General features: G+C 43.5%; 1 protein-coding gene across 1 annotated transcript in view; it reads left to right on the top strand.

Annotated features, from left to right (window-relative positions):
• Positions 1-21955, top strand: part of DMXL2 (Dmx like 2) — a 184600-nt gene that overhangs the window by 61716 nt on the left and 100929 nt on the right. Inside the window, 4 exon segments of the mRNA XM_044279637.1 lie at positions 11802-11923; positions 16836-16925; positions 19503-19620; positions 21738-21857. Of these exon segments, the coding sequence (XP_044135572.1) occupies positions 11802-11923; positions 16836-16925; positions 19503-19620; positions 21738-21857 (450 nt within the window).

Raw genomic sequence — 21955 nt, forward strand, 5'->3', positions numbered from 1 at the left:
AAATAACAAAAAAAAGTAAAAAATAAATGTAAAAACATAAAAAAAGTAAATAAAAAAATAAAATAAATTGCATTTTTCCACATCCGCACATTTATAAGAGATTAAAAAATAAAAATAAACTACACATATTAGATATCACCGCGTCTGTAACGACTGACTATATAACATGATCCACCCCGTCCGATAAACACCATAAAAAAATAATAATAATAAAAACTGTGTCAAAAAATTCAATTTTTGTCACCTTACATCACAAAAGTGCAACATCAAGCGATCAAAACGGCGTATGTCCCACTAAATGGTACCAATAAAACAGTCCCCTCATCCTGCAGAAAATGAGCCCCTGTATAAGAAAATCTCTTAAAAAAAAAATAAAAATTAAAAATAAAATATAGCTCTTAGAACACGGAGACGCATCATTAAACCTAATTTTTTTGTTTAAAATATACTATTCTTGTGTTAAAGTGAAATAAATTTTAAAAAGTATACATATTAGTTATCGCCGTGTCCGTGACAAACAGCTCTGAAAAATGTTACATGAACTAACCCCTCTGCTGAACACCGTACAAAAAATAAAATAAAAACGGTGCCAAAAAAAGCCATTTTTTGTCATCTATCATCACAAAAATTGCACCACCAAGCAATCAAAAAGGCTTATGCCCCCCATAATAGTACCAAATAAACCGTCACCTCATCCTGCAAAAAATGAGATCCTACCTAAGACAATCAGTCAAAACATAAAAAAGCTATGGCTCTCAGACTAAGGAGACAGACACTAAAACATTTTTGTGGTTTAAAAAATGCTGCTATTGTGTAAAATGTAAATAAATAAGAAAAAGTATATATATTAGGTATTGACATGTCCGTAGCGATCTGCTCTATAAAAATTTCACATGACCTAACCCCTCAGGGGAACGTAAAAATAAATAAACAAAAACTGTTGCCCGATAAAGTGTAACAATGAATGATCAAAAAATCATATGTACCCAACAATGGTCCTGCAAAAAAAGAGCCCCTGCACAAGACGAATGGCAGAAAAATAAAAATAAGGCATTCAGAAAATGGAGACACAAAAACATTATTTTAAAAAAAATGCTTTATTATGTAATACTGAAACAAACAAAGAAAGTAGACATAGTTAATATCATTACGTCCATAACAACCTGCTCTATAAAAATAGCACATGATCTACCCTGTCAGATAAATATTGTAAAAAATAAAAAAGACTGTGCCAAAACAGCCATTTTTTTATATTATATATTATATGTACCCCAAAATAGTACCAATTAAACTGGCACCTTATCCCCTAGTTTCCAAAATGTGGTCACTTTTGGGGAGTTTCTACTGTAGGGGCATCAGGGGGGCTTTAAATGGGACATAGCATCTAAAAACCAGTCCAGCAAAATCTGCCTTCCAAAATCCATGTGGCGCTCCTTTCCTTCTGCGCCCTGCCGTGTGCCCTTACATCAGTTTACGACCTCATGTGGGGTGTTTCTGTTAACTGCGGAATCAGGGTAATAAATATTAAGTTTTGTTTGGCTGTTAAAATGGAAAATCTGCCAAAAAAGTTGAATTTCATCTCCATTTTCCATTAATTATTGTGGAACACCTAAAGGGTTAACAAAGTTTGTAAAGTCAGTTTTGAGTAACGTGAGAAGTGTAGTTTCTGCAATTGGGTCATTTATGGGGAGTTTCCACTATCTAAGCCCCACAAAGTGACTTCAGACCTGAACTGGTCCCTAAGGCCTCTTTCACACGGGCGTGAGTTTTTTTGCCCGGATAAGAGCCGGGTGCGTTGCGGGAAAATGCACGATTTTTTCTGCGCAAGTGCAAAACATTGTCATGCGTTGCACTCGCGTGAGAAAAATCGCGCATGTTTGGTACCCAAACCCAAACTTCTTCATAGAAGTTCGGGCTTGGGATTGATGTTCTGAAGATTGTATTATTTTCCCTTATAACATGGTTATAAGGGAAAATAATAGCATTCTGAATACAGAACGCATAGTAAACCAGCGCTAGAGGGGTTAAAAAAAAATAAAAAAAAAATTAACTCACCTTAGTACACTTGATCGCGAAGCCGGCATCTCCTTGTGTCTCCGCTGCTGATGAACAGGACCTGGGGTGAGCTGCTCCATTAAATACAGGTTAAGGACCTTTGATGACGTCACTCCGGTCATCACATGGTACGTCACATGATCTTTTACCATGGTGATTCACCATGGTAAAAGATCATGTGATGACCGGAGTGACGTCATCGAAGGTCCTTAACCCCTTAAGGACTCAGCCCTATTTCACCTTAAGGACTTGGCCATTTTTTGCAAATCTGACCAGTGTCAATTTAAGTGCTCATAACTTTAAAACGCTTTGACTTACCCAGGCCGTTCTGAGATTGTTTTTTCGTCACATATTGTACTTCATAACACTGCTAAAATTGGGTCAAAAAAGTGAATTTTTTTGCATAAAAAAATACAATTTTTACCAAAAATTTCGAAAAATTAGCAAATTTCAAAGTTTCAGTTTCTATACTTCTGTAATACATAGTAATACCCCCAAAAATTGCGATGATTTTACATTCCCCATATGACTACTTCATGTTTGTAGAATTTTGGGAATGATATTTTATTTTTTGGGGATGTTACAAGGCTTAGAAGTTTAGAAGCAAATTTTGAAATTTTTCAGAAATCTTCAAAATCCCACTTTTTATAGACCAGTTCAGGTTTGAAGTCATATTGTGGGGCTTAGATAATAGCAACCTCCCAAAAATGACCCCATTCTAGAAACTACACCCCTCAAGGTATTCAAAACTGTTTTTTCAAACTTTATTAACCCTTTAGGTGTTCCACAAGAGTTAATGGCAGATGGAGAAACAATTTCGAAATTTCAATTTTTTGGAAAATTTTCCAATATAATCAATTTTTTCCAGGAGTAAAACAAGGGTTAACTGCCAAACAAAACTCAAAATGGGTTGCCCTGATTCTGTAGTTTGCAGAAACACCCCATATGTGGTCGTAAACTACTGTTTGGCCGAACGGGAGCACATAGAAGGAGGGGAACACCATATGGGTTTTGGAAGGCAGATTTTGCAGGACTGGTTTTGTTTATACCATGTCCCATTTCAAGCCCCCTGTTGCACCCCTAGAATAGAAATTTCAAAAAAGTGACTCCATCTAAGAAAGTACACCCCTCAAGGTATTCAAAACTGGGTTTAGAAACTTTGTTAACCCTTTAGGTGTTCCACAAGAGTTAATGGCAGATGGAGAAACAATTTTGAAATGTCTATTTTTTGGAAAATTTTCCAATATAATCAATTTTTTCCAGGAGTAAAACAAGGGTTAACTGCCAAACAAAACTCAAAATGGGTTCCCCTGATTCTGTTGTTTGCAGAAACACCCCATATGTGGTTGTAAACTACTGTTTGGCCGAACAGGAGCACATAGAAGGAGGGGAACACCATATGGGTTTTGGAAGGCAGATTTTGCAGGACTGGTTTTGTTTATACCATGTCCCATTTCAAGCCCCCTGTTGCACCCCTAGAATAGAAATTTCAAAAAAGTGACTCCATCTAAGAAAGTACACCCCTCAAGGTATTCAAAACTGGGTTTACAAACTTTGTTAACCCTTTAGGTGTTTCACAAGAGTTAATGGCAGATGGAGAAACAATTTTGAAATGTCTATTTTTTGGAAAATTTTCCAATATAATCAATTTTTTCCAGGAGTAAAACAAGGGTTAACTGCCAAACAAAACTCAAAATGGGTTGCCCTGATTCTGTAGTTTGCAGAAACACCCCATATGTGGTTGTAAACTACTGTTTGGCCGAACAGGAGCACATAGAAGGAGGGGAACACCATATGGGTTTTGGAAGGCAGATTTTGCAGGACTGGTTTTGTTTATACCATGTCCCATTTGAAGCCCCCTGTTGCACCCCTAAAATAGAAATTTCAAAAAAGTGACTCCATCTAAGAAAGTACACCCCTCAAGGTATTCAAAACTGGGTTTACAAACTTTGTTAACCCTTTAGGTGTTCCACAAGAGTTAATGGCAGATGGAGAAACAATTTTGAAATTTCTATTTTTTTGAAAATTTTCCAATTTAACCCTTACTTTATTACTGGAAAAAATGGGTTAACAGCCAAACAAAACTCAAAATGAGTTGCCCTGATTCTGTAGTTTGCAGAAACACCCCATATGTGGTCGTAAACTACGGTTTGGCCGAACGGCAGGACATAGAAGAAGGGGAACGGTTTTTGGAAGGCAGATTTTGCTGGACTGGTTTACTTACACCATGTACCCTTTCAAGCCCCCTGATGCACCCCTAGAGTAGAAACTCCATAAAAGTGACCCCATCTAGGAAACTACGGGATAAGGGGGTTGTTGTTTTGGGACTATTTTAGGGGTAAATATGATTTTTGGTTGCTCTATATTACTCTTTTTTGAGGCAATGTAACAAAAAAATTCTAAAATTGTTTCTACATTCGCTATTTAGTTTGTGGAACACCTAAAGGGTTAACATAGTTTGTAAAGTAACTTTTGAATACCTTGAGGGGTGTAGTTTCTTAGATGGGGTCACTTTTTTGGAGTTTCTAGTCTAGGCTACATCAGGGGGGGCTTCTAATGGGACATGGTGTCAAAAAAAAAACTGTCCATCAAAATTTGCCTTCCAGAAACCGTATGGAGTTCCCTTCGTTCTATGCCCTGCCGTGCGGCTATATAGCCATTTACGACCACATATGGGGTGTTTCTGCAAACTACAGAATCGGGGCAATAAATATTGAGTTTTGTTTGGCTGTTAACCCTTGCTTTATTACCGGCAAAAAGGATTCAAATGGAAATTTTGCCCAAAAATTGTTGTTTTGGCACCGTTTTTTTTTTATATTTTTAACACCGTTCATCCGAGGCGTTTGGTCAAAAGTTATTTTTATAGCGACGACTTTTACGCACGCGACGATGCCCATATGTATGGCTCTCAGACTTTGGAGACACTAAGCAGGCATCCTAAAACTGCGGCCCACCAGATGTTGTAAAACTGCAATTCCCACCATGCCCTGCTGATGGCTGTAGGTTTTTCTGGGCATGCTGGGAGTTATAGTTTTACAACATCTGGAGGGCCGCAGTTTGAGGATGCCTGCACTAAAACTAATATTTTTGGGGGAAAAAAAAAATGTTTTCGTGTCTCCAAAGGCTGAGAGCCATAGTTTTTTATGTTCTCTAGTGGACTGTTGGGGATTATAAAAATTTAGTACTCCATGGAAGTGTGATACTCCCTGAAGCAATCGATAACGCAGAGGCCCGGATGATCGGGGCACGTGTCGCACTGAGTGGTGGTGTCCTTCCGTATCCCCCTCCTGCGACACACTCTGCACTTTTTTTGGGTTCGTCCCTTCTTTCCAGTATGGGGGACCACACCTGGAAAGTGTTGGCCAGGGACGATCCGGGCGCCTCCAGTTCCCGAGGTACTCCGGCCTGCTCTTTCCCGGTCCGAAAAGATCAGGTCCTTGAGGACTGCCTCATAGAACTGGAGGAATGTCCCTGTGCTGCCAGCGCTTCGGGATAGTACAAAAGAGTTGTACATGGCAACCTGCACCAAGTAGACCGCAACTTTTTTGTACCATGCCCGGGTTTTGCGCATGGCGTTATATGGCGTGAGGACTTGATCAGAGAGATCAACTCCTCCCATATACCGATTGTAGTCGACGATACAATCGGGCTTGAGGACCGTTGCCGTGGTACCTCGCACAGAGACTGGGGTGGTGCCGTTACCGTGGATTGTGGACAGCATAAGGACATCCCTCTTGTCCTTATACCTGACCAGCAACAGGTTTCCACTGGTAAGTGCACGGGTCTCACCCCTGGGGATAGGTACCTGGAGGGGGTAGGCAGGGAGGCCGCGTTGATTTTTCCGCACGGTCCCACAAGCGAACGTGGATCTGGCGGCAAGGGACCTGAACAAGGGAATGCTGGTATAAAAGTTATCCACGTACAAGTGGTAACCCTTATCCAGCAGTGGGTACATAAGGTCCCACACGAGTTTCCCGCTAACACCCAGAGTGGGGGGACATTCTGGGGGTTGAATACGGGAATCTCGCCCCTCGTACACACGAAATTTGTAAGTGTACCCTGAGGTACTCTCACAAATTTTGTATAGCTTCACGCCATACCTCGCCCGCTTTGTGGGAATATATTGGCGGAAACTGAGTCTCCCCTTGAACGCAACGAGAGACTCATCAACCGCGACCTCCCTTCCAGGTACGTAGGCCTGCTGAAATGTGGCCCCAAAGTGATCGATGACCGGCCGTATCTTATACAGCCGGTCATAGGCAGGATCACCTCAGGGTGGACATGCTGCATTATCGGAATAATGCAGACATTTCCGGATGGCCTCAAACCGGGGACGTGTCATGACCATACTGTACAGTGGGGTCTGGTATAGGACGTCCCCACTCCAGTATTGCCTGACACTGGGTTTTTGGACTAGACCCATATGCAGCACGAGGCCCCAAAATGTCCTCATTTCGGCTGCACTGACCGGCGTCCAGCCACCGGGTCTAGACAAAAATGAGCCTGGGTTTTGAGCGACGAACTGTTGGGCGTACAGATTCGTCTGCTCCACCATCAGATTCACCAGTGGGTTACTGAAAAAAAAACTAAAATAGTCTATTTCAGTAAACCCCACTGTGGGAATCTGGATTCCAGGATTGCCAGCAAAATCCGGAATCTCAGGCTCAAAGTCCACTGGGGGACACCAGCTAAGTTCATCGGCAGGGGGCTCCGGTGAACTTATTTGGTGGGCCGGGAAACCAGTACGAACCCCAGGGCGGCTCGTACTAGGGTGGGCCACAGGATCCCTAGCATGTGGGGCCCCTGGCTCCGCCTGGCGGCGTCTCCGCCGCCTTGGTGGCTCATCGTCATCCGATGATGATGAGGAGGATGCGGATGATAAAAGGAATGTGGGGTCATCCTCATCCTCACTGGGGCTCTCAGAGTCGGAGGCAATCTGGGCATATGCCTCCTCGGCCGAGAACACCCGGCGGGCCATGGGTGTGTGTGCGTGTAGGTGTGCGTGTGTGGCAAACTTTATTATATGTGCGTGTGTGTGGGGGCAACGGGTGTTCGCGTACTAAAAAAGGCAAGAAAAAAAGGGCAAGTGTTAGGAAAAAAAGTTAAAACTTGCTGATCAGCGGTACAAGGCTGATCAGCGGTGGGGTGGTGGGGCGCTAACAGTGGGGTGGCGGGCGCTAACAGTGGACGGACACTAAAAAGTGCCGACCAGTCAGTGCACGCAGAAAAAAAAAAAGGGGGCTGGTGGTGAAGTGGGGGGGGGGGGGGGGGGGGAAGGGGCTGGTGGGGGGGCTGGTGGGGGTGGGGGGGCTGGTGGTGGTGGGGGGCTGGTAGGGGGGGGGCAAGTGGCAGGGGGGAGGCTGGGGTCTGATAGATGGATCAAAAAGTTAGGAATAAAAGTTTTTTTTTTTTTTTCTAACTTTTCCCTTCTTTCCCTGCCTAACGGTGCCTCTCCCTCACTGACCCTAACCTACCTGGGTGGCGATGGGTGCAGGAGGGTGATGGATGGCGATTAGGGGGACACAGGAGCTGGTGCTGGACGATGCTGCCGGGTGCTCGTGCAGAACAGGAAGAGGAGGGGAGAGAGGAGCGCAGGAAGTTTGAATCTCGCGCCTCTCTCCCCTGCACCAATCAGCACCCTGGACAGCAGTGTTCAGCACCAGGGCCAGCACCGCCTCCTCAAATCCTCGGACTGCGATTGGTGGTGTATAATTACGCCACCGATCGCAGTCTTTTTCCGGTTCATCGGGTCACAGGACACCCGAATGGACCGGAAACGCAGAAAACCGCAGGTCTGAATTGACCTGCGGTTTTCTGCGATCGCCGATACGGGGGGGTCAAATGACCCCCCCCTGCGTTGTTACGGGATGCCGGCTGAATGATTTCAGCCGGCATCCCGTTCCGATTAACCCCCGCGGCGCCGGAATACCGATTTAAAGTTAGGACGTACCGGTACGCCCTGAGTCCTTAAGGACTCGGGAAATAGGGCGTACCGATACGCCCTGCGTCCTTAAGGGGTTAAGCTCTATTTAATGGAGTAGCTCACCCCAGGTCCTGTTCATCAGCAGCGGAGACACAAGGAGATGCCGGGCTTCGCGAGCAAGTGGACTAAGGTGAGTTAAATTATTTTTTATTTTTTTTAACCCCTCTAGCGCTGGTTTACTATGCATTCTGTATTCAGAATGCTATTATTTTCCCTTATAACCATGTTATAAGGGAAAATAATAATGATCGGGTCTCCATCCCGATGGTCTCCTAGCAACCATGCGTGCAAATCGCACGGCATCCGTACTTGCTTGCGGATGCCATCCGATTTTCACACACCCCATTCACTTCTATGGGGCCTGCGTCACGTCAAAATCGGAAAATATAGAGCATGCTGCGATTTCAACTGAACGCACAAGTGATGCGTTAAAAACATCGCTCATGTGCACAGCCCCATAGAAATGAATGGGTCAGGATTTAGTGCGGGTGCCATACGTTCGCCGCACGGATCGCACCCGCACGGAAAACTCGCCCGTGTGAAAGGGGCCTAAAAAGTGGGTTTTGGAAATTTTCTTAAAAATTTTAAGAATGGCTTCTAAAATGCTAAGCCTTCTAATGTTCTAAAACATTTAAATTACATTTACAAAATGATGCCAAAATAAAGTAGACATATGGGGAATGTAAAGTAATAAATATTTTGAGGTATTACTTTCTGTTTTAAAAGCAGAGAAATAGAAATTTAGAAAATTCTATATTTTTCAAAGTTTTTTGTAAATTTGGGATTTTTTCATAAATAAAGGTGAAATATATTGACTCAAATTTATGACTATCGTGAAGTACAATATGTCACGAGAAAACTGTCTCAGAATGGTTTGGAAAGTTAATAGCGCATAAAGTGACACATGTCAGATTTGCAAAATTAGATGTGGTCACGAAGGTGAAAAATTGCTTGGTCTTGAAAGGGTTAATACAAGGCACTTACTAATGTATTGTGATTGTCCATATTGCCTCCTTTGCTGGCTGGATTCATTTTTCCATCATATTATATATGACCACCCTACAATCCAGCAGTGGTGATTGTACTTGCACACCATAGGAAAAAGGCGTATGCACACTCCCACGGTCCTGACCAACAGTGAGGTTAAATGAATGCAGCCAGCAAAGGAGACATTATGGACAATCGCAATACATTAGTAAGTGCCTTGTATTAAATTTCTCTACATGATAAATGCCATTTGCTTAAGTGGGACAACCCCTTTAAGCTACTGAAAAATAAATTTGGCAACTAGGTTGTGCCCCTGACAGTTATACGTCTGAAATAGTGCTTTAAAAAAATGTGTTGGGCAGAGTGCCCTCCATATAATAGTGCCCTCAAGTACTCCCCTAAAAATGGGGCCAAGCAGAGTGCTCTCAACAGTAATAGTTCTTTCCTACAGGGCCACTAAACGTGCCACCAGTAGTAATAATTCTCCCCCAGAGTGCCCCCAATAGTATTAGTGCATACAATAGTAATAATGATTCCACAAGAGTTCCCTCAGTAAAAATAATACTCTCACAGATCCCAGAGTCCCCCCACTAGTAATACTGTCCTCTCTTAGTAGTAATGCTCCCCCAGAGTGTCCCCCTGTATATACCGTAATTGTACCGACCAGATAGTGCCCCTGACAGTAAGTGTTGTTTCAGGTGCCCCAAATTGTAATAATGCCTCCTGATTTTGTACCCCCTTTTGTATATGCCCTCCCCATAATAATAATGGTTACCCATTGTGCCCTCACCACAGTGAGATTAAAGGGACTCTGTCACCAGTTTCTAACCCCCCCTTTTAAAACTATTGTTCTCTCCATGGTGCCCTTGTGATTACAAAGCTGTTGTTATAAGATAAATCCGCCGTCTAGTTTTGATAAAAATAGCTTTTATCTAACCTGTCAATCTTCTGGATAAGGTGCCCAGGGCGTTTCTGAAGGTCTGAATCTGCCGCTCGCCGCCGTTGGTGCCCAGCTCCTCCCCTGATCCTTTCAGCGCCGCCTGAATGTAAAGAAATCCGCCTCCGGCTCTCCTCAGTGCCCCCTCCTCCTTTTCAAAGATCCCGCGCGTGCGCACAGGCCTGTGCCTGATGCGCCCGTGCGGACTTTTAGATTCTGCCTCGTTGAGCGAAGTGCGCATGCGCGCAAACGCACGCGCGCTTCGCTCAACGAGGCAGAATCTAAAAGTCCGCACGGGCGCATCAGGCACAGGACTGTGCGCACGCGCGGGATCTTTGAAAAGGAGGAGGAGGCACTGAGGAGAGCCGGAGGCGGATTTCTTTACATTCAGGCGGCGCTGAAAGGATCAGGGGAGGAGCTGGACACCAACGGCGGCGGCGGAGAGCGGCAGATTCAGACCTTCAGAAACGCCCTGGGCACCTTATCCAGAAGATTGACAGGTTAGATAAAAGCTATTTTTATCAAAACTAGACGGCGGATTTATCTTATAACAACAGCTTTGTAATCACAAGGGCACCATGGAGAGAACAATAGTTTTAAAAGGGGGGGTTAGAAACTGGTGACAGAGTCCCTTTAAAAGAACAAGAAAGCCATTACTTACCTCACTTTTGTTCCATGCCGTCATCTGTAGTTTGGCTTTGGCCACAGGCCTCCTCCCACCCCATGTCGTAGATCCACCCTCTTATAGGCTACTGAGGATGAAAGGTGGGACAGGGGGCCATACGCTCCCTGCCCTTCCACAGTATTTGACTGTATCTGCAATAACATCTGAGAATATACATGCCCTTTGAATTTCACTCTGCCCGTGTACCCTCAGTACTATGACATGTTGTATACAACAGTTGACCAGGGCAGCCGATATGTTAGTATGCTTGCTACCACCCCAACTCCAGAGGAATCCATAGCCAGAGCCAAAGGTTTAAGAAAAAATAGATATGTTTTGAAAAAACAAAAACAAAAAAAAGCATTTTAAAATCTATGCACATCAATCAAACTTAGGCTACTTTCACATTTGCGTTCGGGGCTCCGCTTGTGAGTTCCGTTTGAAGGCTCTCACAAGCGGCCCCCGAACGGATTCGTACAGCCCTAATGCATTCTGAGTGGATCCGCTCAGAATGCATCAGTCTGGCACCGTCTGTCCTCCGCTCCGCTCAGCAGGCGCTGCTTGCAGCGTTCGGGTGTCCGCCTGGCCGTGCGGAGGCAAACGGATCCGTCCAGACTTACAATGGAAGTCAATGGGGACGGATCCGTTCGAAGGTGACACAATATGGTGCATTTTTCAAACGGATCCGCCCCCCATTGACTTTCCATGTAAAGTCTGGATGGATCCGTCTGAATTCAAATTGTACTTAGACTTTTTTAGTAAAATATAATGCAGACGGTTCCGTCTGAACGGAAACCATCGTTTGCATTATAGGAGCGGATCCGTCTGTACAAATACCAGACGGATCCGCTCCGAACGCAAGTGTGAAAGTAGCCTTATACGTTAAAGGATGGCTAACCACACAATTGCATGCGTTTGTATACATTTTAGTACTGTATGTCTAAACGTATCCACACCGAGATGTGAACAGGCCATAAGACACAATCCGTAAATCTGCCCCATTGTATATCAAAATGAACAAAAGCAAATAGCTCCCTGTGGTATAATGCAGTAGAAAAAAAGATGCGGTCATCATTTGGTTAAGTTATTAAATGAAAAATGTATGATACTTTCCTCTGGACTCCGCCATTAAGACCTTGTTCCATAAATGATATGATCTTCCTTTCATTTTTCAGGCACGTATTGTAATTCTGCCAGTGCCTGCTTTGTGGCCTCTGATGGGACAAGCCTGAGGCTGTATCAGGCAGTAGTCGATGCACGAAAGTTACTTGATGAACTCTCAGACCCTGAATCATCTGTAAGTTCTGTATAAGGAGATTGTCTTCAGACCAGTTTACAGCCATACCTTTTGTCAAACGTTATTATGAAATTAATTAGCTCATCTTGTTTTCTCTCCCATCAAGAATAATGAAGCCTCTAGCACACGGGTGTCAAACACAAGGCCCGCGGGCCGAATCCGGCCCGCCAGACCTTGTCATGTGGCCCGCGTAGCCGCCGCCAGCCTTCACCTTCTTATTATCATTATCACTTACACTCGATACAGGAGCCGGGAGGATCAGCTGTGAGGGAGGCGGTACTTACATCTACAAGCGCTCGACGAGAGGAGGGAGGAGGCAGGCTGGGAGGATGGGCGCTGGCAGTGTGAGTAATACGTCACGCGCCTGCGCCGCCCACTTTATGAATGAAGCAGGCGGCGTGGGCGCATGTTGTATGACTCACGCTGCCAGCGCCTGTCCTCCCGGCCTGCCTCCTGCCTCCTCTCTTGAAAGGGGGGAAAGACCGTATGTGAATGGCTACTGGGCTGGCGCTGCTGAAAGGGGTTAATTATAACTACTGTGGGAGCAAAGGGGGGAATAATTAGCTACACTGAAGAGGGGACTGAAAGGGGTTAATAAATACTGTGAATGGGGGACTGCTGAAAAAGGGGTTAATAACTACTGTGAAGCCCCTTCACAGTAGTTAACCCCTTTCAGCAGTCTTCACAGTATTTATTAAACTCAGCAGTCCCCCTTCAGTGAAGGGGGGACTGCTGGGGTTAATAACTACTGTGAAGGGGGACTGCTGAAAGGGGGAAATAACTATGAAGAGGGGGCTGCTGAAAGGGGTTAATAACTACTGTGAAGGGGGACTGCTGAAAGGGGTTAATAACTACTGTGAAGGGGGCTGCTGAAAGGGGTTAATAACTACTGTGAAGCCCCTTCACAGTAGTTATTAATCTCTTTCAGCAGTCCCTCCTTAACAGTATTTATTAACCCCTTTCAGTCCCCTCTTCAGTGTAGTTATTTATTCCCTCTTTTTCTCCCACAGTAGTTATAATTAACCCCTTTCAGCAGTCCCAGCAGGGGACTGCTAAAAGGGGTTAATAACTACTAGGGGGGGGGGGGGGGGCTTGGGGGGGTGACACCATTTTCTACTGCACCGGGTGACACCAGCCCTAGCAACGCCACTGTCAGCGCTCCTTATGCGATTATATACATACGGTAACCATTAACTATTAGAGATACGATTATACAGTGAGTGGACACATAGTCCTACAGATACAACCGGCCCTTTGAGGGTGACCAAACTGCTGATGCGGCCCCCGATGCATTTGAGTTTGACACCCCTGCTCTAGCACAATGCAGGGTTCTAAAGAAAGAAGACTTGTAACCGTTGTTTCATAGGGAATCCAAACATTACTAGTATCAAGTTGAAGCTTTTACTTGAGGGGTGATAGAGCATAGAGAGGCAGGCAGTTCTCTCAGACAGACGGTGGCATTCCCATGCTTAGCCTTCACCCAGTTTTATTATACTTTTATTTTTTGTTTTAACTTACAGATTTAATACATTGTTGCTGTAGTTTGATTTCTTAGTGACTCCTGTGATGTTCTCTAATACCATGGTACTTCAAAGTTTGTGAACCATCAGAATTTTATTTATCTATAAATTTGATCTAAAACTGAGTTAATATATGCAAATTAGTCTTTAGGAACAACTGGGGCGTTGCTATTACACCTAAAGGTTCTGCTCTCTCTGCAACTGCATTGTCCTTTACACTTTAATTGGCAGGGCAAGACCGTGAAAACGTCATAATGCTTGGCCCTGTCAAAGTGCAGAGGCTGCGGCAGTTGCAGAGAAAGCAGAGCCTCTAGGTGTAACGTCGGCGTCCCCGATGCTCTTAGAGGGTCATTTACGTATGACCATGGGACTAACACAGATGTCTTCAGCTGCCAAATGCACATGTAACAGGTCGGCCAGGTTCATAGGTCCAAACCTGCTGACAGATGCCCTTTAAAGAACAGGGATCTATCAAAGTCTGATCTTCACAACACGTTTGTAGAGGTGTATAATGGACCAAACAAAGGAGATTTCTGAGGTCCTCAGAAGAAGAGTTAGCAATGCTCATCAGGCTGGAAAAGCTTACAAAACCATCTCTAAAGTGTGTGGACTCCACCAATCCACAGTCAGATTGTGTGCAAATGGAGGAAATTCAAGACCATGACCACTCTCCCCATGAGTGATCGACCAACAAAGATCATGCTAAGGCCAACATGTGTAATAGTCCGTGATATCACAAAGGAACCCAAGGTTACCTCTAAGCAACTAAAGGCCATTCTCACACAGCTAATGTTATTGCTCATGAGTTCACCATCAGGAGGGGATATTGAACAACAATGGTGTGCACAGAAGGATTGCAAGGGGAAAACCGCTGCTGTCCCAAAAAAAAAAATCATCGCTCCATTCTGCAGTTTGCTAAAAATCACCTAGACAAGCCAGAAGGCTATTAAAACAATGTTTTGTGGATGGATGAGACCGGAATAGAGCTTCTTGGTTTAAAGGGCTTCACCCCACTAAACTCATTTTTATTTTTTTGGGGGTACTTATAATCCCTATAATATAGCTATACATTGTTATTAATCATTTTCGTTCTGTAGATAAGGCAAAAAACTTACTTTTATGATATGCTAATTACCTGTCTACCAGCAAGTAGGGTGTCTACTTGCTGGTAGCAGCCGCAAAAAATCGCCCTCTCCTCCTGTTGATTGACAGGGCCAGCCGCGATGAGATAAGGAGGCTTGCCTCCTCGGCACTCCCTCAGTGCGCCTGCGCCGATGACGTCTTCTCTTTCGGTGACGTAATCTGCGGAGACGCGCTGAGGGAGTGCTGAGGAGTCGAGCCTCCTTATCTCAGAGCGCCTGCATCAACACAACGAATCAACACAGGCGCGCGATTTTTGAAATGCTGACAGGGCCAGCCGGAGGAGGAGATCGCGGCTGGACCTGTCAATCAACAGGAGGAGGGAGCGTTTTTTTGTGGCTGCTACCAGCAAGTAGCCGCCCTACTTGCTGGTAGACAGGTACTTAGCATATCATAAAAGTACGTTTTTTGACATATCTACAGAACGAAAATGATTAATGACATAATGTATAGCTATATCGCAGGATAGGGATTATTAGTACCCCCCAAAAAAAAGTTTAGTGGGGTGACAGAAGCCCTTTAAATGAGAAGCATTATGTTTGCAGAAAGGAAAACATTGCAACATAAAAACCTCATCCCATCTGTGAAACACTGTGGTAGCAGAATGAGGGTTTGGGCCCGTTATGCTGCATTTGGGCCAGGAGGGATAACCATCATTGATGGAACAATGAATTCTGAATTATATCAGCAGATTCCAAAGGAAAATGTCAGGACATCTGTCTGTGATGCTGAATTTCAAAAGAACATGGGTCATGCAGCAAGACAACAACCCTAAGCATGCAGTTCATTATACCGAAGAATGGTTAAAGAAAATAAAGTTATAGTCCTGAGCTTAATCCTATAGAAATGTTGTGGAAGGATCTTAAGCGAGTAGTTCATGGGAGGAAACCCACCAACATAATGGAGGTGAAGCTGTTTTGTATGGAGGGATGGGCTAAAATTCCTCCAAGCTGATGTGCAGGACTAATCAACAATTATCTATTTTTAGGACTTGTGTAAAAATCTATTTTAGGTCAAATTTATGCAGAAATATAGAAAATTATGAAGGGTTCACAAACTTTCAAGCACCACTTTAGGTAAAGTAGCACTCCATCACTAAAAAGTGCATCACCTTGTGTATGCCTTGTGTATCCCTGTCTTAGTCGATTACTCTGCAGCTAATAATTACTCGTCTAGAGTCTGGCATGCTAATTTAATACTTAAAAATGTTGTCTGAGATTTTGATATTGAGGCCCTATCCCCTGGACTGGTTATAAATATCAGATCAGATTATCTGACTCCTGGCACCCTTGCCGATCAGCTGTGCAAAGTAGCTGCAACCCGCTGGTGAACGATGTGGCCAATTCCTACGCCAGTGAGGTCACATTCATCGGTCCCATGACCTATGTGCAGCTCAGTCCCATGAAAGGGGCTGAGCTACAGTATCAAGCACTGCTGCTATCCAGTGGACAGCACTGTGCTTGGTAATCTGTGAGGTGACTTCCTATGAGCACCGTGGCCTCCTCAAACAGCTGGGAAGTGGCTTTGTGAGGTATCAGACACCTGCTGAACTGATGTTGATGACCTATACTGAGGATATTCAGCACCTGGAAAAATCTTTGTCCAGTAGAAAAATATTGGCTGAGTGAGCTAAAATTGCTCTGTTCTAGAAGATCCCATTGTAAGTGACCCTCAGCGACAGTCAGAGAAATATGTTGTGTATGTTAAAGGGGTTGACCACTTTCTGGTTATCGTTGACCAATGTGTTTGTGAGATGATTATATGGCACTGACTAATATAACAAAATATTGCCTCCTTGTACACACAATCTTTTGTGTTGTCCACATAGTGGTCCTGTCCATAAGATGACCGGTGATGGAGGGTCATGTGACCAAGTAAATCACCTGCATGTGATGTCTCCTTCATTCAGACACACTACACCTACTCTAAAATCACAACAGAACAAGTGCAGACGACAGGTGCAGTGTATCTGAATGGAGGAGACTTCACATGGAGGAGATTTGCCTGGTCACATGACCCTCCTTCAGCAGCCATCTTATGGAGAGGACCTCTGTGTGGACAGCACAAAAGACTTGGCCAACATGGGGGTATACCTTATGAAATATAGAAAATGATGTGTGATTTCAACACAGACTATATTAGTAGGTGCCATATAATCCTATCAAAAACACATTGGTCAACAATAACTGGACAATGGTCAACCCTTTTAATTATTATCACAGACTTCTAACTTTTTTATTTGATTCTTTTAGAAATTAATCGGTGAAGTGTTTAACATTGTCAGCCAGCAGTCTACAGCACGCCCTGGCTGCATCATTGAGCTTGATGCAATAACTAGCAAGGTAAGAAGTTCTGTAAATTAATGATTTTGCTGTCAATTATTTTCATGTGCTCTATGGCAAGGCTTTTTTTTTTTTTTTAAGGGCTTTGTAGTCGTGGCCCTGCTAGGTATATGCGAGGCTGAGAGTAGGTTTAGTCAAATCGTAAGTAATACATCCAACAGTGGGTGCAGCAAGAACACGTAACTGTACTGAAGGAGGACAGGTTAACAAGCCAGCCTTTACAGAAGCAGTGCTCTGACCACTTACTGCAAGGCAACCAGTCGTCCAACTCGCAACTGTAGAAGCGGTGGTGTCCAGGTTGTGCAGATCCAGCTCTTGCAGTGCTTGCAATTCTCCCCTGATGCAGGGGAATGTGGTGGCGTTAGTCCACAAAGTCTCCCTAAAACCTGCTTGTAGGCTGTCGCCACTACCTCTCCCTCCTGCATCAGTCTTAATGCGGCCAACGTTGCCGCACAGTCCACCATGGAATCCAGCCAAACAGACTTCATACCTGAAGCACCATCAGCCTGCACTCTTATGGTATCTCCCATGGCTTCTAGCAGTACCCAGCTTGTTGCACGGGGGGGTGTAATTGCAAGATAAGCATGCATCCAAACTATCTAAGACTATAATGTAGCCACTGGCCCACATGAGAAGCGCAGTGCCCATATGCCTATGCGCAATCACCCTAAAGAAAGCCAACACTATGTCGTTCCCCATCGGCCATGGCTTCTTGGGCCATATCTTACTGCAGTGTTTCCACTGGATGTTTTCCAGTCTTCAAGCATTGCCTACCAGAAACCATCAAACTTTACATAAGGTGTGATGCAAGATGTATAGTATACACAATAAAGCATACAACAGATGAAGGCTACAGGCAATAACACCGACCATCACACGTCCATTTTAAGACCAATGGTAGTCTAGTCTATGGGGTTATTCACACAGCAGTTTTTTTGACGGCCAGTAAATAACGGACGTCAAAAAAATAGAACATGTCCGTTTTTCACTGACCAACTGCCGCCATACAATTAAATGGGTCCTTTTTAATGTCTGTTTCTCAGACATCAGTGAAAATAAACATCTGTTAAAAATGGACAGTTTATCGGTTTTTAATGGACTTTTTTAGTTTTCCCGGTCGTGTGCATGTAGCCTTAGAGTGTTGACACCATTAAAAATACTGTCGCAGCAACAGAAATGTTTTTTTGGCTCTGGACCTGTAACGACAAATGTTCCAACACAGTTCACACAAGCGTATCACAGTATTAATGAGCAATAAAATGGGAACAGCTCCAACAACACTTAGGGGGTCTCATCCACACCTTAGGTTTCGTATCAAAGGCAAATGACCAGAAGAACCGTAATAGTCTTCTCAAAGACCCACAAGCTGCTGCCATCCATTGAGAGCTGGATTCACATATGGAAAGGACTTTAACTAGTACTACAGCGTGGTTTTTATAAGTCTCCATACTTAGGGAATAGTGGACCTCATAGTTTCCAAAACCTTAGACTACACTTTTATAAAGAATGATAACCATCGAATGGTTTATTTTATAGTGTGCAGAGCGCGGTATGTTAATTACCTGTGAGGAGTCATGTGGCTGGTCCTGGTCTCCTGGAGAGCCATGCAGTCCTGACTTTGATGTCCCGCCAGTTCTATTGATCACATCTGTATCTAATGTTTAGGGTCCATTCACACGTCCGTTGTTTCTTTCCTGATCTGTTCCGTTTTTTGCAGAACAGATCTGGACCAGATCTGTACCCATTAATTTTCAATGGGTCCTGAAAAAAATCGGACAGCACAATGTCAGATTTTTTTTCAGGACCCATTGAAAATGAATTGGGACAGATCTGGTCCAGATCTGTTCCGCAAAAAACGGAACAGATCAGGAAAGAAACAACGGACGTGTGAATGGACCCTTAGTGTGAGACCACCACTCACCATTACGTAGAAGACTGCAAGTTTCCATATAGCTATCAACGCAATTTTAATTGTACAATGACATTTTAAAGGGCAACCTGTCACCATATTTTTTGCCCTTTAACTACCACCATGGCACTATACCAACCACAACAGGTTTATAAAGAGGCCCCAAACTACTTCCATTCTCTAGATATGGCCACACAGTGGACCATCAGTACATGAACACCGCACACCGTGTACAATTCTTCTTCTCTTTGAGATTAAAACTTGACACAAACGTGTGTGTGTCTAGATAGTTGGGGGCCACACAGAATGGCATCTTTGGAGGCAATTTTAATCTTCTGTGAGAAGATTAAAATATATCTCAGTTTGATTTTCATGTGTCTTTCTACAAGCAGGAAAGAAGTCAGTTTAGTTGTTAAACCAAAGGTCTGTGCTGCACATTGTATAATCATTTCTGTCAAACCTGACCCCCGGCTGTGCATTACCGACTACTAACGTACAGCTAGTAAACCTTTTACTGTATGGTATAGCACTATATTGGTAAGTTGTATGAATTGTATAATTTGGTCTAACTGATGCATGCTGCCGCTTGCATGGTTGGCTTCTTTGACGTAAAACAGGTCGTTCTCTTGGTTGAGTATTTATTTGTCTATTTTTTATTTTATTTCCAGTGTGGCTCACGGACTCAGCTACTTCACGTGTTCCAAGAAGACTTCATTTTGGGATACAAGCAACACAAAGATGAAATAAAAGCAAAGGAACCTGAGGTTTTCTTTCAGCCGTCGCAAGGTATGAGCTTGAAAGCAGGTACTGATTTTTATTTTTTTTCTATAATTATCTAGAAATTATAAGCTTATTTTTTTTTATTTGCCATCAAACAATTTTTAAACAGCATTTTAATCTTTTGTTTTTGTATTGTGCTTTAGTACTTTATTTGTACTATAAACATTTGTAATTTTATTCGCTTAATTGCCTAAACACACTACGTCTCTTCCAAAATCCCAGTAAACCACATTCTGGTTCAGAATGCCGCTTTATCTTTCTACTCACATGCTTTTATCTCGGTGTGCCTGCAAACGGGCCGTGCGCTGCAGGCGGATACATAAATGACACCTACGCTTGTGCAATATAATGAAAAAGACTCCTAGGACTTGTTCATCAGCCGGTTTGCAGGCACACTGTGGGGAAATCTAAGGGTATTTTCACACTAGCGTTTTTCTTTTCCGGTGCTGAGTTCCGTCCTAGGGGCTCAAATCCGGAAAAGAACTGATCAGTTTTATCCCAATGCATTCTGAATAGAGAGCAATCCGTTCAGTTTGCATCAGGATGTCTTCAGTTCAGTCTTTTTGACTGATCAGGCTTTTCAGAAAACCGTAGCATGTTGTATTTTCTGGCCAAACATCCGGAACACTTTGACTGAACGCCGGATGCAGCATTTTTTTTCCATTGACTTGCATTAATGCCGGATCCGGCGCCATGTGTTCCGTCAATCCAGATCCGGCTTTTGCCATAGCGAGTTGAAAGATACAAATGACAGATTCAGAGTAGGCATCTTTTAAGCTGCTTACGAGTTGCCATCGGTTATGATGTTTTGGGGGGTGACAGAGTGTCTATCAAGTAATGTCCTGTGTATTAGGTCTGTTAGATATAAGTACTGTATGTAGAAAAAAAAAAAAAAGTGTTTGTTTTGTAGTTATTTATTATGTTATTAAAAATAACTTTCTTGTGTCCGGCCATATTGGAAAGACACTCTTCCTTCCTGTATTTTTGTGTATCCAGTGCTGCTGGATGCACTTGCTTTATGTCAGCTGTCCTGGTTGGACGTTGCCTGATAGAAATTTTTTATGAACTAGGACCCTTTTAGGCTGGGGTTACACGTTCAGATTAGAGATGAGCGAATTTCATATTTTGAAATTCGTTCACGCTCTTTTTACTGGTAAAAGGTTAATTGCGTTATGGATTCCGTTACCATGGACCATAACGCAATTCTATGATGGAATGCATAACGGAATGCCTTTAGAGGCATTACGTTATTCATTCCGTCATAATAGAAGTCTATAGGCTGCATAACGGATCCGTCCCGTTTCCGTTATGCAGGGGAGTCCACTCCTGCATAACAGAAACGGGATGGATCCTTTATGCAGGCCATAGACTTCTATTATGACGGAATGCCTCTAAAGGCATTTCGTCATAGAATTGCGTTATGGTCCGTGGTAACGGAATCCATAATGCAATTTACCTTTTACCAGTAAGAATTGCGAACTAATTTCATAATACCCCTGAAATTCGCTCCTCTCTAGTTCAGATGTTTTGAAACCAAAGCTAATGGACGGCGCTGTGCTTGGTAAGCTCCAAGGAGGTTACAGCGCTCATCAGAGCTCCAGTGAGCCCAGCGGCTTCTTCAGACAGCTAATCCGAGGGGGTGCTGGAAGTCAGACGAGATAAAATAGGAACAAAGGAAATATGGATGCTATTGCTGCATTTACACAGGGTCGACAAGCAGGCAATTATCGGGAAGGAAGCGCTCCTTACGACAGTTGCCTGCTCGTCAGGGAAGGTGAAGTGCTGCATTTACCTGCAGTGATCACCTCCACTGTATGGGGACAAGCGATGGCTACTGTCAATTATATGTATGCATGTATATGTATAAAACAATTTTGATTAAATCTTATCAACTTTTGGTTATTGCTTTGTAATATTACATTAGTTTTTGTATCTGTGTTTTTCAGTAAAGTACAGTTGATGTTTTGGAATAAAAACTGCCCTGGATCCAATGCTGATTTGAGGCAGAAAAATAAAGAATTTGTGTTAATTTTCTGTCTGCAGTTTCTGCGTGCTACTAGTTTACATTTATAATGTCTGATGTGAATTTGAATAATGACACGTATATATTTTATTATTTACAGGTTACCGACCACCTCCCTTTTCTGAAAAATTTTTCCTCGTTGTGATTGAAAAAGATAGTAAAAACCATTCGGTTCTAAATATGTGGCATCTTCATTTGAAGTCAGTGCAAGCATGTGTTGGTAAGTGTCTGCCTGTCGTTGAAAGTTTTTTTTTGTTTTACATTAGATACAACAAAGTTCCTACTGTCTGTGTGTGTAAGAAGTGAGATTTGCTTGAA

The sequence above is a fragment of the Bufo gargarizans genome, chromosome 2, assembly GCF_014858855.1.
Source record: "Bufo gargarizans isolate SCDJY-AF-19 chromosome 2, ASM1485885v1, whole genome shotgun sequence".
Classification (NCBI taxonomy): Eukaryota; Metazoa; Chordata; class Amphibia; order Anura; family Bufonidae; genus Bufo; species Bufo gargarizans.